Source organism: Nomascus leucogenys, chromosome 10 (genome assembly GCF_006542625.1).
Source record: "Nomascus leucogenys isolate Asia chromosome 10, Asia_NLE_v1, whole genome shotgun sequence".
NCBI classification, from domain to species: domain Eukaryota; kingdom Metazoa; phylum Chordata; class Mammalia; order Primates; family Hylobatidae; genus Nomascus; species Nomascus leucogenys.
The window spans coordinates 24,478,441-24,494,843 of NC_044390.1; the positions used below are offsets into that span (position 1 = coordinate 24,478,441).

At 38.2% G+C, this 16,403-nt stretch overlaps 2 protein-coding genes across 2 annotated transcripts in view; one reads left to right on the forward strand and one right to left on the reverse strand.

The window, feature by feature from the left end:
• The first annotated feature begins 10,571 nt into the window (after positions 1 to 10,571).
• Positions 10,572 to 16,403, forward strand: part of LIN7A (lin-7 homolog A, crumbs cell polarity complex component) — a 148,632-nt gene continuing 142,800 nt past the window's right edge. The window contains exon 1 of the mRNA XM_003259597.3: positions 10,572 to 10,854. Within this exon, the coding sequence (XP_003259645.2) occupies positions 10,773 to 10,854 (82 nt within the window). The 5' untranslated portion in view covers positions 10,572 to 10,772. The remainder of the gene's footprint in view (positions 10,855 to 16,403) is intronic.
• Positions 10,854 to 11,995, reverse strand: LOC105738374. The gene is made up of 2 exons (XM_030819917.1): positions 11,824 to 11,995; positions 10,854 to 11,633 (listed from the first exon to the last, which is right to left on the reverse strand). The coding sequence occupies exons 1-2, from the start codon at positions 11,958 to 11,960 to the stop codon at positions 11,267 to 11,269; spliced, it is 504 nt and encodes a 167-aa protein (XP_030675777.1). The 5' UTR covers positions 11,961 to 11,995; the 3' UTR covers positions 10,854 to 11,266.

The following is a 16,403-nucleotide window of genomic DNA, read 5'->3' on the forward strand; positions in this document are numbered from 1 at the left end:
TAGTACACTAGCAAGAAGGACATCCTATCACCTTCCTGCTCAAAAAGCTTTAGACCGAATGAATCTTAAACTCCTTAAGGTAACTCTCAGAGCCATCTATGGTATCTTTCTTTTCCCTTTTCTACCAGCTTCTTTCTACTTTTCACAGGTTTCCACCTTCCTTCATGTCTCCCATGTTCCAGACAAGTAGACTGTTTCAGTAATAAAACACATACCATCATTTCCTGATTGTACATTTAGACATTCTGAATTTATCCATTCATTCATGTCAGAAGTCTAGGAGGCACTTTTTAATATCGTGTCTCCTTTACCACTTGCATACAATCTTACCGAAGGCCATGGGTGTTATCCTTCAAGCACTTCTGGGATCCATCCACTTCATTGAATTTCAATTCCATCTTTGTAGTCCAAACCACTGTACTTTCTTACCTGGACTGCTGGATAGCCTTTGTAATGGTCACTTCTAATTTATACCTGCTCCCTGCACCCTGATCACTCTTCACATTGCATTCAGATATTAAAGAAAATACAAATCTCTTTATTTCACTTACTCTGCTGTTTAAGACTACTCCCATAACTTCCCATTTCTCTTGGGATGAAATCCAAAATCCCTCATGTGGCTTTCAAGACGTGTTATTTTTACCTTAGCTTGGCAGACTCTGGTTCTGTTTCCTTAAGCCACATTGACCTTTCTCTCTGCTTTTTGAAAGGGCCAAGTGCTTTCATGCCTAAGGTACCCCATAGGGTACCTGATCTTGGAATGGTCTCTACAACCCTCACCTTTGCTTGGTTAACATCTACTACCCATTCTTCACATTATACCATAAGTGTTACTGCTCTGGAGATATCCTTTCTGAATCCCAGATTGGTTTATGTACCAGTTATAGGCTTTCTCATTGCACGATGTACTTTCCTCAATTCCATTTATGTTATTGAGGAATAATTCCTACAAATACCAATAATTCCAGTCGGGTATTTGTGGTTTGGAAAACTGCTCAATGTTTAGTGCTTAGCACAGCATGTGGCACTTAGTATCAACTAGACATGAAATTATAGAATAAATGAACCAATTTCTCTCTCTCTCTCTCTCTCTCTCTATTTCTCCTGAAGCAAATGTCTTTCATAACCACTCCAACATTTTTTCCTAAGCTTTAAAAAAGCACCAGTAAGATTTCTGGAGTCTTTAGAAGATGGTGCAGGAAGTAAGGAGTGTTGGAGGAAAGAAAGGAAGCAGCTCATGATGGTGGTCACTGTCCACCATGATTTCCTAAATATACACACCCACTCATTCTGCTCCTGGGAGGCCTTCACTTTTCTCCAAAGACAATAAAAGCAAGCATTATAGCTGCTACTGATTTATGTAAGGCATAACGTTTTCAGTTCAGTTATTGTTCTACATCCATCTTTTTTGTATTTTCTCTTTATTACATGATTATTTGTGATGATGTATGCCAGCAACTTATTTGCAGAATTCCCAACTGACTTCAGTACAGAAGTTCAAGAATGAATATTTATGAATGCACATACATATACACACACACCCCTAAAGGAGAAAACAAAAAGAAATTAAAATTAAAATACTATTAGTCTTTGGAGACAGAAATTTATCATGATGGTTCCTATAGAACTACAGATTTGATGATGATTGTAGTTGCAGTATAGAAGATTTTCATGATGGTTCCTATATAACTACAAACTCGACACTGATTGTAGTTGTAATAAAGATAAGGCCAGTAGAGAGCACTATATGCACTAGCTTTTAAAATAGTCTTCGCATTACTAACTAATAAAATTTAATGAAAGAATAGTATTTATTGTTTTAAGTTGTACTTAGCTTTTTAATTCAGTTAATGAATCAACATGTCATTTTATTTGAAAATGAAAGTACTTAAACATCTCTTTGTGTTTTCATTGTGTTCCTATACTATTTCATTTAATGGAAATAAAATGTTCCATAAAACAAATATCTAAAAGTGGCTCTATTGTACAGCATAATGACTACAGTTAGAAATCTATGTATTCTTGACATAAGAGAGTGGATGTAAAGTGTTCTCATCACTATAATAATAATATGATGAGTTAATACATATGTTAATTAGCTAGACATGTCATTCCATGATGTATGTACTTAAAATCATGTTGTACATGATAAATACATACAATTTTTTTTTTTAGACGGAGTCTCGCTCTGTCACCACCAGGCTGGAGTGCAGTGGCACGATCTCGGCTCACTGCAACCTCCGACTCCCCTGTTCAAGTGATTCTCCTGCCTCAGCCTTCTGAGTAGCTGGGATTACAGGCGTGCACCACCAGGCCCAGCTAATTTTTGTATTTTTAGTAGAGACGGGGTTTCACCGCGTTGACCAGGATGATCTGTATCTCCTTACCTTGTGATCTGCCTGCCTCGACCTCCCAAAATGCTGGGATTACAGGCGTGAGTCACTGCAAAATGTGGTACTTTTAGGCTTTTAATTTTTATCTTCCTTCAGACATATATACCATTTGTTTCTTAGTAGAAAATTATTGTCATGATCTCTTGACTTACTGAAGTCAGCTGGATAGTGCATGATACCACATATTTCAAGTGGAAAAATAGTCATCAGTCTATGGTGACTGGTTTTTTGCTTTTAATCACTTTAAGTTTTATAAATTCAATTAAATATGACATTTTTATAGATAAGTGGTAACAAATGGCATATGATAGAATGCATGCAATGAAGCAGGAATAAATCCATCACAGGTATTATAATCTGGAAGCACAAAATTGAAAATGGCCACATTAGCACTGGATTATTCAAAGTGACAAGGCCATAATTGAGTGGAATTCATGTTTATAAAGATGCTATAAACAAGACTGATTTTCATTCATAGCCCTGTTTGAGGTAGCAAAAGCCTAGAAACCACCGGAGAGTACATCTATGACAGACTATTTTAATGAAATTTTATGAAGTAGTTAAGAAGAATTATGTAGATCTATATGTATTGATATGAAAATATCACTAAAATAAAATAAAGATGCAAAATATAGTGCACAGGAGAATTCTACTTAGAATTTTTAAAAGATATGTGCACATATACATTATATATATTTCATATAATATATGGTATTAAATACACTAAAAAAAATCCTTCTTAACATTGATGACTTGTGATTGAGTGGGTTTCTGCAATACCTTTTGAATTGTTTGACATGTGCATTGTCTTATGTTTAAAATTCCAAAACAAAAACTCTTGCTAAGGAAAGAATATATAAGATATATAAAAGAGTTAATAGTTTGTTTGCCTATCTTACCTTGATAAAGATGGCAGAGATTTGCTTGCTGTCTCTACTTTTTAGGGATTTCTTTGATTTGGGGTCTAAATATAAATATTTATTCAGGTTGGTTTACCACAATTAATCTATGCAATATTCTGGGTGACGGGAGCCTTGAGATACTAATATAGAGTTAAAACCATCCTCAATTGCCTCATTTTCTCCCATTCTAGTTAAATCCCTAAAAGACTACAATAAAGTCACAACTGGATTTATTATGTGAGTAAATGCTTTAAGCAATAAGCAAAATTAAGAAACCTTTAGAGGAGGAAACTTCTAAGAGATACTGCATTTCAAGAAGTGGATCTGCTTTGTGTAATGGCATGGACTCAGGAATGGCATAAGGAGATTTCAGGGTCAGAAAGGCCCACCTGAGGGGCAAGAGTGTTAAGAGTTCCTCCAAGACCAGAAAAGCCAGGAAACCACAGAAGCTGAAAGTAAGGAACTCAGTTTTAGAGGAGCATAATTTGATCCTCTTAATTAGTTTTGAGAAAAGGGCACTCTATGTTTTAGGCTGGGCCCAGAAAGATGATATTTAAATATAAACTAACTAAAATTATAGCAATTTTTGCTCCAAATTAGAGCATTGGAGGATAAAAACTAGAGAGTTTAGAATTCTTTACTGAATGTGCTGTCCATGCTAATTATGCATTTCGCTCTTAAACTTGCTAATTACTGACATGTATGTTTCCCAGTACACTTAGAGTAAATTCTGTTACTAGCCCCAATTACTGTTCAGTGTAAGAATGTGAAGAATTTGAAGATGGCCTGTTCATCTGTTTCTTCCTAATATCTTTAATTAATTCCATACTACCAAAATTAGAGATAAATTTTGCTAGTGGAAGGAATAAGTTAAGCTATATTTAAAGGGATAGAAGTCAGATATTGAGGTGCTCCTCAAGAGAAAGCCATTTTAACCATATTTTAAATAAAGCTAGAGTCCCAAACAAACAAGTCCTAGCTATCATTAATGTTCTTTCCGAGTATCAGGTGACAGTGTTGTCCCTTCACCATGGTAAGATTCCCCAGCCACATTGAGACTCTATTACATTCATTTTGTCCCTCCTCTTTCTTTAGTTTTCTATGAAGTTCCTTAGATTCCTTTTATTTTATAAAAATAAAAATAAAATAAAACACATACAGGAATGCAAAAAAAAAAAGAAGAAGAAGAAGTTCCTGGTCTACTTAGCAATCCTCTGATTCAGAGTTGCAAAGAGTAGCTCTCTCTGCTCAAAGGTAAAACATTCTCCTATCTACCTGCAAGAAAGTAAATATTTCTAAGTTTCTTCTGGAAGTCAACACAAATTGCCTCCAGAAAGTCATCACAATCCACACTTAGCTTTTTTATTTCTGCATCCCTTTAACACATGTATAGTATCATTTATTATTGATATATCATTTTGTAATTAATTTTATGCTTTTATTTTCCAATTATTTTGTAAACTCCATAAAAATATGAATGTCTCCTACTTCTAACTCCATCCCTGGTCCTGTGTCCTCGTCAGTACATACACATCAAGTGCAGTGCAGATTTGTTATTTTTAAAAATGTTCTATTAAGTACAATGTGACTTTTTCCCTGAGCACTCTAAAGTAGCCTCTTTCCCTGCTGTATATTTCATCACAACATCCTATTTTATTTTCATCATATACTTTGTGGTATGCTGGTAAATGTTTAACAAGTGGCTTTCTAGAGGGAGAAAAAAAAATTGGAATAGAGTATTTACCAATCCCAGTGGTTTAAATACTGCCACCATGGTCAATCAAAAGATACCAATGTGATATAACTGAAAGTGATGTTGAGACAAAATGCACATTATTGGGTCTCACATACAGTGTGAATAGGCTTCAACACATCAATGTTCATGATAATCGATATCTAAGATTATCTGATTGATTGGCTAATTTGTATTTTATCTGTCTGTCTTCATCAAAACTAAGTTCCAGGCACAGAATAGTGCCTAGCATATTGCAGGTGCTTAATTTGTTGGACAAAAGCATAACTTTTTACTCTATGTTAAACATATTTAAAATGTTTAGATGACAATGGTAATAAACATGTTTTTTAAATTGTTGAAGTTTGTGAGTTCTAATGGTTTAGAAATATCTCCTGAGCAAATGTGAGAAGAGACTGTTTTATTTTTAAAAATTAGTTTGTTTAATATTTCTTGTATTTCTAGACATTCCTGAGAGACGTAAATATGAGTTTGGGATGCGTAAAGAAAAAGAAAAAACTAAGCTTTGAATTTAAATTTCATTATTAAAAGATCAGTCATAACTTCTAACTGTGAAAACAGAGAAGTGTTATTTCTTTTGGAGAAAATAAAAAATAATAATAATCAGAATTTACTTTTTTTTTTTTTTTTTTTGAGACAGTTTTGCTTTTTTTTGCCCAGGCCGGAGTGCAATGGCGTGATCTCAGATCACCTCACCCTCTGCCTCCTGGGTTCAAGCCATTCTCCTGCCTCAGCCTCCCGAGTAGCTGGGATTACAGGCATGCGCCACCATGGCTAATTTTGTATTTTTAGTAGAGACGGGGTTACTCCATGTTGGTTAGGCTGGTCTTGAACTCCCGACCTCAGGTGATCCACCCGCCTTGGCCTCCCAAAGTGCTGGGGTTACAGGCATGAGCCACCGCGCTCGCTCTTAGAATTTACTTTTAATATTTTAATTGCATCCTAAATTTTTTAACATCTAACTCTGAATTAGTAACTCTTCATTCTGAAGTTAGTAATTTTTAATGCAGATGCTATGATACAAATATCTTTCTTAGCATAGATTGTATTCATACATTTTATTGTATGGTTGGCACAAAGAAATTAATGAAAGGTTCATTGTATTTCTGTTCATTAATTATATTACCTTCCACCACCTAACTCTCAATAGCTCTATTTAGGCTTGTTTTTTTTTTTAATTATACTCCAAAATGAACTGCCGATTTTACCCAAATACACACTGTGCCTGCTCCCTCATCCCTGGCTTTTCTCTCCTGCTCCCTATAAGGCCCTTCTCCCTATCCCTGTCTTTTGTAATTCTGACATTATTCTAGATCTAGTTCAGTCATCAGTTTATTCATTCTTTGCACAATACTTAGTCACTAATTGCTCTCTTTCTTGTTTGTTTATTGACTTTCTCTTCTTTATAGAATACAAGCCAAGTGAGAACAGGAACATTTTCTTGTTCACTGCAATACCCCAATGCCTAGTACAGTGCTTGGCATATAGTCAGTATATTAAGTGTTTGTTGAATGAACAGACAAATAAGTAGTTATCAAAAAAAAAAGATAAAATAAATATAGTAAGATATTCTATGATGGTTTTAAAAAATAAACATTTAAATTTCAAAGTATTGGTTGGCACTTCATCTTAATCTAGTGCTATTTTGACAAAGCTGTATGAATTAAGAAAGATAACATGTTATCTTGAATCAGTCAAAAACAATTTCTAACACCCAGGCTGAAAGAACTCCAGTTTGAAGGTGCTATTTTCTCATATGAAACTGTGCTCATTATACTTCATTCATAATCTAACTAAACACATTTCCTTGGTATGCTAATGCTCTATGCAAACCTTCTCTAGATTTTGTCATATAATTTTAAAAAATTCAATTAAGTGAAACCGACCTTAACATAGCTTTGAATGATTTTGCTAAGAACAGATTTTATATATCAAATAGGCAGTTGTTTGAATATTAACCTATATGTATATAGAATGGAACCAGTATCATAGTTCTTTTGTCCTTTGACCTAACTTCCCTTCATCCATTCCTCTCTTTGAGTATGTCTCAAGCCAACACACACACAAAATAAGAGAGAAAAGACGTGTGTGTGTGTATATATATATAATATATCATATATATGTATTAAATATATTTCGCATGTATTAAATATATTTATTAATATTATATTAAAATATATCTATAATATATATTTATATCTCTTAAAAGATATATATCTTAATAGATATATATTTATATATCTCTTAAAAGATTTTATATACATATATATACTTATCTGGAACTCTGAAATAAAAGGCTGAAATCACTAAATCTTCAACAACATAGAATAAAGTGTGATGAGGCCAGGCATGGTGGCTCATGCCTGTAATCCCAGCAGTTTGGGAGGCTGAGGCAGACGGATCACTTGAGGTCAGGAGTTCGAGGCCAGCCTGACCATAATGGTGAAGCCCCGCCACCACGAAAAACACAAAAATTAGCTAGGCATGGTGGCGGGCGCCTGTAGGCCCAACTATTTGGGAGGCTGAGTCAGGAGAATTGCTTGAACCCCAGGGGCGAAGTTTGCAGTGAGCAGAAATTGCACCACTCCACTTCAGCCTGTGCGACAAAGTAAGACTCCATCTCAAAAAAAAAAAGAACAGAATGTAATGTTTCTTAGTAGAAAGCACAGGAGATTGTGAAGCCAGGTGCTACTATTCTTAAGCAAGTTGTGTAACCTCTGTGAGCTTCAGTTTACTTATCTTCAAAGTGGCATAAAAATACCTACTTTGTAGGCTGGAAAGAAAGGGAAAGAGAGACCAACCTAGCACCAAGTCTGGCACATATAAGTACTCAATAAGTATTTATTGAATTAGTTAATTCCATGAAAATATAGTTACCATTGAACTAAATTTCTACATATCATTTAATGAAAGAGTGTAGTGATTTTGTAACCAAATAGCCAAGATAAAAGCATAATTACAAATATTTTAACACTTCTCAGGTAAATACACAGCAAAGCAACTGGCATGTGACTAGATCAAGTATATACCTGCATGTCTCAAAAAGAAATTCACAAATATTATTGGAGAGATATTATTTATTCATAAAAACAAATTCTAATGGATAATTAATTATTATTAATTTTCTACACCTGTGTAGATATAAGCTAAAGGGAATGAACTTTCCACTACTAAAAATAGTAACAGATGAATTTATGGTGATTTATGCTTCCTTTTAATTTCTCTTTTAATCTTGATTTAAAAACAACAACAACCCAACAGAGTCAACACAGAGAAAGAATGACAGAGCAAATTTCAAATAGGAAGCTCGAGACATAAGTCCAGAAATATGCTATGAAACGTTTAGTCCTGAGGATGCATCAGGAAACAAAAAGACAAAGAAAACTACCTTCACTGACACCACAATCAGGGATGTGTGTTGGAATGGCTACAATTTATGACTTTTGGGCTGATGAATGAAGCTGCTTAAATACATATTCCCTAATAAAAGAGGTTGTAAAATAACTACATTAGAAGTCAAGGGATTTGTATGTTCTTTTATCCTCTATTACTGAGTGAGGTTTAATAATTTTGTGCAAAAGCTTAGAACACACTCTGGTATCATTGCGCTCATCTCAACTTCTTTCTGTTGCTTAATTCAGGGCATGTGAATAACGGTAAAAAACCAAAGTTGTTTTTGCAACCTCTGGCCTCCAAGAGCACTTCCTTTTAATAGTGCTTAGAGTACTTACTGCCCAGAAGCTTAGCGTTTGCTCACTGTCTCCCAAGCAAGACTGGGCAGAGAGGGGGCCATCTCATTAATCTTTGCATGGTTACACCTAGCACAGAGCTTACCACATGGTTCTAGGGGATGTATGCTTGTATAAATAAATTTGTATATTCTTTACAGTTTTCAAAGCACAGTCACATGTATGAGTCCATTAGACCCTCACAAAACTCAGCGAGATTGCAAGGTAGAATTAGTTTCCTCATATGACAGATCTCTGTGACATTGAATGATATTATTTCCATTGTATGACAGAGAAGGAAACAGGATCAGTGAGAGATTGTGTGACTTCCGAAGAGCACGTAACTAAGACTCAAATGTCAAGATCAGCATTCTTTCTTAAATACTAAATAAAAATAAGCATATCGAACTGCTATTTTAGGTTTGTTTTTAGGGTCTGTTAAGTCTATATATGGCCAATCATCTTTGGCTTTCCCACATTGGTGAAATGTTGCTTTTTAAAATTCAATTGTAGACTATAAAATGAAAAAGACCTTCAGAAATCCTATCTGTAATCAGAAGAAAATGGCATCAATTACATGCAAATATTTTGCTATAAAACCGTATCTGCCTTTTAGAGTTTATTGCTAGCCCAAACAATTCAGCTCTGTCACAGGAAACAAGATGGAGGCAGCTTTGTCATTTCCAGTCCTGCACCCACAGTCACCCCTATTCAGCTTATAGAAGGTTTCTTTAAGTTTCTTGATTTCGTAGTCAGGAAATGAATCCCTACTATGACAAGATAGTGAAAGTAGCCTTTTTATTGGGGCGAAGAGGTCACAGTCAGTATTTGAAGGCTCTTGTAATTTAATCCTGATCAACTGACTCTAAAGTCAAGTTTTTAATAAAACCATCTCCCACTAGATTATAGGCTACAGGAAGTCAGATACTAAATTGAACTCCTAAATCAAGGCGTGGCACAAGGCAATGTAACTCTTCTATCTCAATTCCTGGCATATATGTCAATCAATCAATAAGTGGCATCTCTGAACGACTGGTTAGAAATCAACACGAAAAGTGCTAGGTACATATTTTTCAAACTTAGTGATAGACAACCAAAATCAGTTTGGACATTAAGAGCAAAGTTTTTGTTGTTGGGTGGGTGGGGCGGAGTGGGGCATGTTTACAAGATTTGGTATGTAAAAACTTCGAAGAAAAATCTGAATACTCTACTTGTTTCTGAGCTACATTTACTGAATTGGTAATGTATTAACAGTGGCTTGAAAAAGAAAAAAAAACTTAGTGATAGAAACTTACCTACATGTTTTTTATTTTGAAGCACTTTTAAGAGGTTTGCCTTTTTTTTTTTTTTTTTCCAGGCAATATACTCAGGTCCTAAATGAACATCTACTGATGGAACGCTGGCCTTTAGTCAGTTATCTTTATATGCCGTTATAGGTCAACATTCCGAAAAACTTCAACAGAAATTAACTGCAAATGTAATTACATCCCAAACATTTCTGACAATGGAAGCATTTTCTCTCTAAAGGGGATGGGATTATTGGATTGGCAATTCCTCTTAATCTGAGAAAACTCATCTCCCACTCCCTTCCCCATATCCCCTTTCCATCCTCTCTCTTCCCCTGATAGACACACGCACACGCATGCACACACGTATATTCTGACCATTTTATTAGAGTGGAAAGTTGAAAGGAAGCAGCCCGCCAGCTACACCCACCCAGCGCTCCTGGGGGTGGAATAGCAAAGTTCTAGGGCAGATCCTTCCCTCCCAGGGCCCGGCGATGCAGTCGCTCTCGGATACCTGCTCAGCTCCGCACCGCAACTGAAGATCTGCCGCCGCGGAACAGTTGCGTCTCCATCTGGCTACGAACCCACCCAAGCTTTCTTCTCCACCACCACCACCTTCCTTCCTTCCCCCTCCTCCCCCTCCTTTCCGTCTTCCCTCTCCACCCCCACCCCCAATCTCCTCCTTTTTTTCTCACTACGAGCGGTCGCTGATGCTGAAGCCGAGCGTCACTTCGGCTCCCACGGCAGACATGGCGACATTGACAGTGGTCCAGCCGCTCACCCTGGACAGAGGTAAGGGAGCGGCTCGCTTGCCAGGCCACCGCGTCCCCTCTCCCCTCCTCCCTCCCCCGCCTGCCAATTCCCAACGGGACACTGGACGCGCTCAGGCAGGGGGAGAAGGGGAGCGAGGACGAGCCAGGAAGGCGTTCGCGCCGAGAACAGGACACTTTCTTCCCCTTTCTGTCCCCGCTACGTCCCCGCTGCCCCTTCCCACTGTACTCGCCCCGCCGAGGGGACGCCTCCTTCTGGCTCTGGGGTCTCCGCTACCCCTCCCAGCCCCTTGCCGGGTCGTCTCCGGGCCTCTGGCTTTGTTGGAGCCGCTGCGCGGGGACGGCTATAGGCGCCAGGGGCTCGGGGTTGGAGAGGGGCAGAGAGCAAGCTCGCCCGGCCGGAGCCCAGAGGAGACCGGCGAGGGAGCCGCCTGTCAGCCTGCTTGGCACCGGGGCCCGGGAGGAAGGAAGTTTGTCCATGCACCGGAGGGCGAGGGTCGGTCCAACTGCTGGAGTCCGGGCGGCCGCTCGGGGGGCGGGCTGGGCGCACCCCGGGGCGGCCGGGCGCACAGTGGCGGGGCTGCAGCAGGCAGGGAGCTGCCCTCTGCCGAAAGGGCAAGGCAGAGCGCGGGGAGCCGAGCCCCAGCAGCCGAGCTTGGCTCTCCGCGGCTTCGCGTTCGAAAGCGGCTATGGTTGCGTCTGCTCCCGCCGCCTGCAGCTCCCGGTCGGTAGCAACTCTCGGCTTCTCCCGCGCCAGCCTCTCTCGTCCTCTCCCAGCTCCGTGCCACCGCGGCGCCCGGGCTGCGGAAGGCGCGGGGACAAAGCCCAGGTCGGATTAAAATTCAACTTCTGACCTGCGACCCAGTGAGTCCTGCTCTCTGACTTGAATGGGGAAAGTGTTTGCTTCCTCCCCAGGACGCCCCCACCAAGCTCAGGGATGGAGTCCTTGCTGCGATCGGGGCCTCGCTGGTGCACCCGTGCGGGGTTATACCTGTCCCTGAGTGTGTGGGTTTCCTTCCTGGCTTCCAAGGTCCAGTGATGAAGGCGCTCGAGTCCTACGGCTCTGCAGAGGAGGACACCCGCTAGTCCCTCTCCGCAGCCGCCGGATTTAGGACCCTGGGCGGCCATTTGGAACTGGTGTGCTCAGAAGAAAATGATTTAGTCCGCTGTACCTCTAAAAATTTTCTTTCTAGAGGATTAAACTGAACGATGGGGCAAGGCAGAAGAGCATCCTGCTGGGAGTACAGTAACAAAGCCAGTGAACTGAGTTTGAGGTTTTTAATTTGGAGAGACTGTGGGTGACTTTAACGCAATCTGTTGGCGCCAGAACAGATGTTATGTGGTGCCCATAGCAACCTTTCTTAGGGTAAGAGTTGAAAAATAAAATGTAATTGATTTTATATTAGAAAATGTTGATTTGCAAGCTGACAAAATTAATAACAGTAGTTAAAGATCTCAGAAATCCATTGTATAATCCATGATTTTACCCACAATATCATCATCTGCACTAAGCAGGATAAATCCAGTGCCGGTAAGAACCAAACAGATGGCAAGCTATCAGAAACTATGGGCTTCCCAAGTATTTATGTTTTAATGTGATGAGCTCTTATATTGTCCCATTACAAAATCACAGTCGTTAAACATCCCAAATCAAGTGACTGCGTTAGGAGCAAAAACTACAAGAAGATTGCATAGCTGAGTCCTTTTATATACTACCACTACTACTAATAATAAAAATATTTCAATTGGGTTTTACCTTAGCCCTTAGATGCCTCAGTCAGTTGTTGAGAAGAGGTGCTAATCGGACTAAGATTTATTCTTAAAGTTTGCTCTTGTTCACAGCCAAACTCTACTTGTCCTTCTGAGTGTAATTACATACATGCAGTAGCTCAGTAGACAAGCAGGGTTACCCTGTGGATGGGTCTGAAAAAATTCACCAGCAGCTCATGGAAAATCTGTAACCAAGAGATGATGGGTTATTGGCATCACCACTGAACATAAAGTCAATATATATAAATGTTGTTCTCTGTATCTTATTCAAATATGATTAATTGATTACTTTCATTATTAAACTGATGAAAGAAAAGGTTCTAAAAATTTCCCTTCAAAAAAGGTGCATTTTTAAAGAGGCAGCCCAGTATTACATATCTGGGTCCTAGCTGCAACTCTGATACTCACTCTGCATACATCAGCCTCTCTGGACATCAGATTCTCTCTGTGCCACATGAGGAGTTTGAATTAGATGATTCTAACACTGTGCTGCTTTAGCAGTCTATAATTCAATTAATTAGAGTTAGGACTCAGTTTGTGGTCACCTACTGGCAGATTTTCCAGATCACCTCTCTCCCAGGCTGCTTTGGTACCCTTTGATGTACTCTAAATTGACTTGCTGCTTTGGCCCCATTAAAGCATTTATCACAGTGTGTTGCATTTGTCTATCCCTATTGGATAGAACTCCTTGAGGGAAGAGACCATTTCTAAATTCATCTTTGAATTTTCAGTGTCTGCCATAGTCCCTGACTCACAGTACAATAAAAAATTAATGTTACGTTGGTGTAAGAAACTCAGGATAGCAGTAACTTAAGCAATGTTAAAATATAGTGATTTCCTAGTGAACTGAGGTGCATTTCATAGATTCACAGTATTTTGGCCATGGAAAGAATGATAGTGATAACACAGGCCAGAGATTCTCAACCTAGCTTTCCCCTATACACTTGATGGATTCCCATCAGTAACAATAGCTCACTAAAACTGTGATGTTTAACCAAGAGGAATTGTGGCAGGTGGGCAAAGGAGAGGAAGGGAAGAAGGTGCTTGACAAAGCCTCCCAAGGGCATCCCAGCAAATCTGAATATATAATCCATAATTTTAGAGCTGCTAGTTCTTTTTTGGTATCTTCATTTTACAAATGAAAAAGCATGAAAAAGTGATGATAAGAGATGTTTTCAAGTTGCTCTACTATTTAGTGGAGATTTTGATATTACAATTGAATTATTTTTGCTTGCTACCTTTTGACATCATACATGGATATAGTCTTCAGGGCAAATGTTTTAAGCAAACAAATCAAAGCTAGGGATCGAAATTAAGATTTACTGCTTTCCAAATTTGAAAGATATATCTGAAGTAAGAAACTCAGAAGTCTGCACCTAGCTTCTTGGGTATGCTCTGGGAAGTAAGCTTTTTCAAGGTCCAGACTGGGCCCCAAATGATGAACAAGGTGATTTCAGACTTTCATGCCTCTCTGCTTATCCAAAACTCTTTTTGATCTGCCATTAAGACCTGACATCAACCCCGTAAAGCCCTCTGGGTGACTATGGTCTTTGTAAGTTCTTACTGACTTTGGTCCCAGTCCTTGATATCCTTCACTTAATGAGTACCTATCATAAGCCAGACCCTATTGTGGGATTGGTACACACTGGTGTGATAAAGAGACACAATTCTACTTTCTGTAGTAATTAGAACCTACTAGGAGAGGGAGATTAAAATACACACAGAGGCAAATATTAATCCATTCAATATTCATTTATCACCTACTATATGCAAGATGCTGGAGGAATACCAGAAACAAAAGTTTCTGCTTTTGTGGTCCTTAGGAGTCTAATGGGAGAGACGGATGATAAGTAAGGGCTTAATTAATTAATTTAACAAATAAGTATTGTGCACCAGACTTATGCCAAACATTGTTTTATACACTGTGCCAGTGCTAATGAACAAAATAAATAAAATCTAATGGCATTTGCATGCTAATGAGAGTCACACAATGAACACATACATATACAACTACAAGTGCCAAGGAGAAGAAATAAAACTGGGTAAAGGAGAGTGCTATAAATGGGGGCTGCTGTTTTAGATGTGTTAGTAAAGGAACACTCTCCTGAGTCCGTGACATTTGAGAAGAGCCCTGTAGAAAGTGAGGAGGCAAAGTTGCAGATACCTGGGGAAATGTCCTCAGGAGGGGGAACTCCCGTGCATACTGGGAACACCCAGGAAGGTCAATGTGAAAAAGTGAGAGAGGGAAGAATATGAAAAATGGGGTGTGTAAAGTTGGTAGCCAGCGGTCAGATGATGTAACTCATAATTAGAATTTCAGATTAGTTGAAAATTTGAAGTGCTCTGAAGAAAATAAACATGTGGTTGGAATAGAGAATAACAGAGAAGGGCCTGTTTGGTTAGCATTGGTCAAGGAAGGCTCACTGAGAAAGCAAAATTTAAACTATGTTTTGGTGTATTAGATTAATAAGATCCTTAGGAAAAGCATTCTGGAGAGAGTGAAGAGTATACGTAAAAGGAGGTCCACAGTCACAACTTGTCTGTTATTCAGTTTTTACATTTATAACCAAGAACATGATCAAAAACTGAAATTACCAAGAAATAGTAACACATTAATTGTGCATCCTGGGGTAGAAATTTAATTATACATGCCAAGAAAATCTATAGATCAGCTTTTTGCTTCTTTGTATTGCAAGGCTAAAACATCATATATTATAATTAGATTTTCAGAAATATACTGAGCACTGTAATTTACATGTCACTATGCATAAATCTACATGTTGAATCCAGGTGGTCCTAATAGGAGATATATTCATTTTCAGTCCAATATTTTATGTTAGACAGTGGTATAGAAAGTAGTACATGTCATTTACCCTTGTAACAAAGCGAAGATACTGATAAGGAGATTAGTGTGAAATTCTTCTCTTCCAGACCTTAAAATGTTCATAGCAACTCTTCTCTACATCAGAGGTTAGTTTGCTCAGATTTAATCTTTAAAACCAGGAATGACCTTCAGCTAAACTCAAGGGAACAAAGCGGAATGCAATCCTTAATACTTAACACGTGGATATTAAAGAACATAGAAATGCTTCAGGAATTAAAGACTGCATGGATTTAGGGACTTTCTCAAGTATGGTAGCTCCAACTTTCCTTCACTTTTCATCTCAAGGTCAGAGAAGATAATACAAAATAACTCTTCAAATTTACTTTTGCTTACTCTGTTCCCTTAATTTTAAGCCAAATGGCTCTTGAATACTCATGGCTTATGAAGGAATAATACAAAACCAACTCTTGGAGAAAAATGAATAATTAAAACATTTCTAATACTTTCCTTATGACATGATTAGTAGCTTCCGATCTGCATTTAAATGCTTACATAAGATACAAGGTTGGTATTACTATCATCTAACTTTTCTGTGAGTTAAATTCATTTTGGACAAGTTGCAAAAATGAAAATGGAAATCTTTATTTCTTGGCTTCTAAAATAAGTCATAATTTAAAATATTGATTAAACAAATCCTAATGTGCTTTTCATTTAAAACAAATCAAACTTTTGTCCTTTAAAAAATCTGCTATAAAACCAAGAACTTTTATTTTGTGGATTTCAACCTTATGGAAAACAAGTATAAGAACAAAAATTGAATGCAAATAACTATCCCATGGGTGCCACACTTGTCATAGAATTTGTGATACATTACAATGTTTCTCTTTTCTCTTTTCAGTTTTCAAGGCAGGCAGAGCTTATTACTTCGTGCATCTTCCCATTCAAGCCCTGGGAAGCCTATAGCTTTTCTAGTCAGC

Coding starts and splice junctions, on each gene's coding strand:
- LOC105738374 (XM_030819917.1), bottom strand. CDS start 11,960: ATGGCCGCCCAGGGTCCTAAATCCGGCGGCTGCGGAGAGGGACTAGCG. Junction 11,634..11,823: donor ACCCACACACTCAGGGACAG/GTATAACCCCGC, acceptor CGCCTTCCGCAG/CCCGGGCGCCGCGGTGGCAC.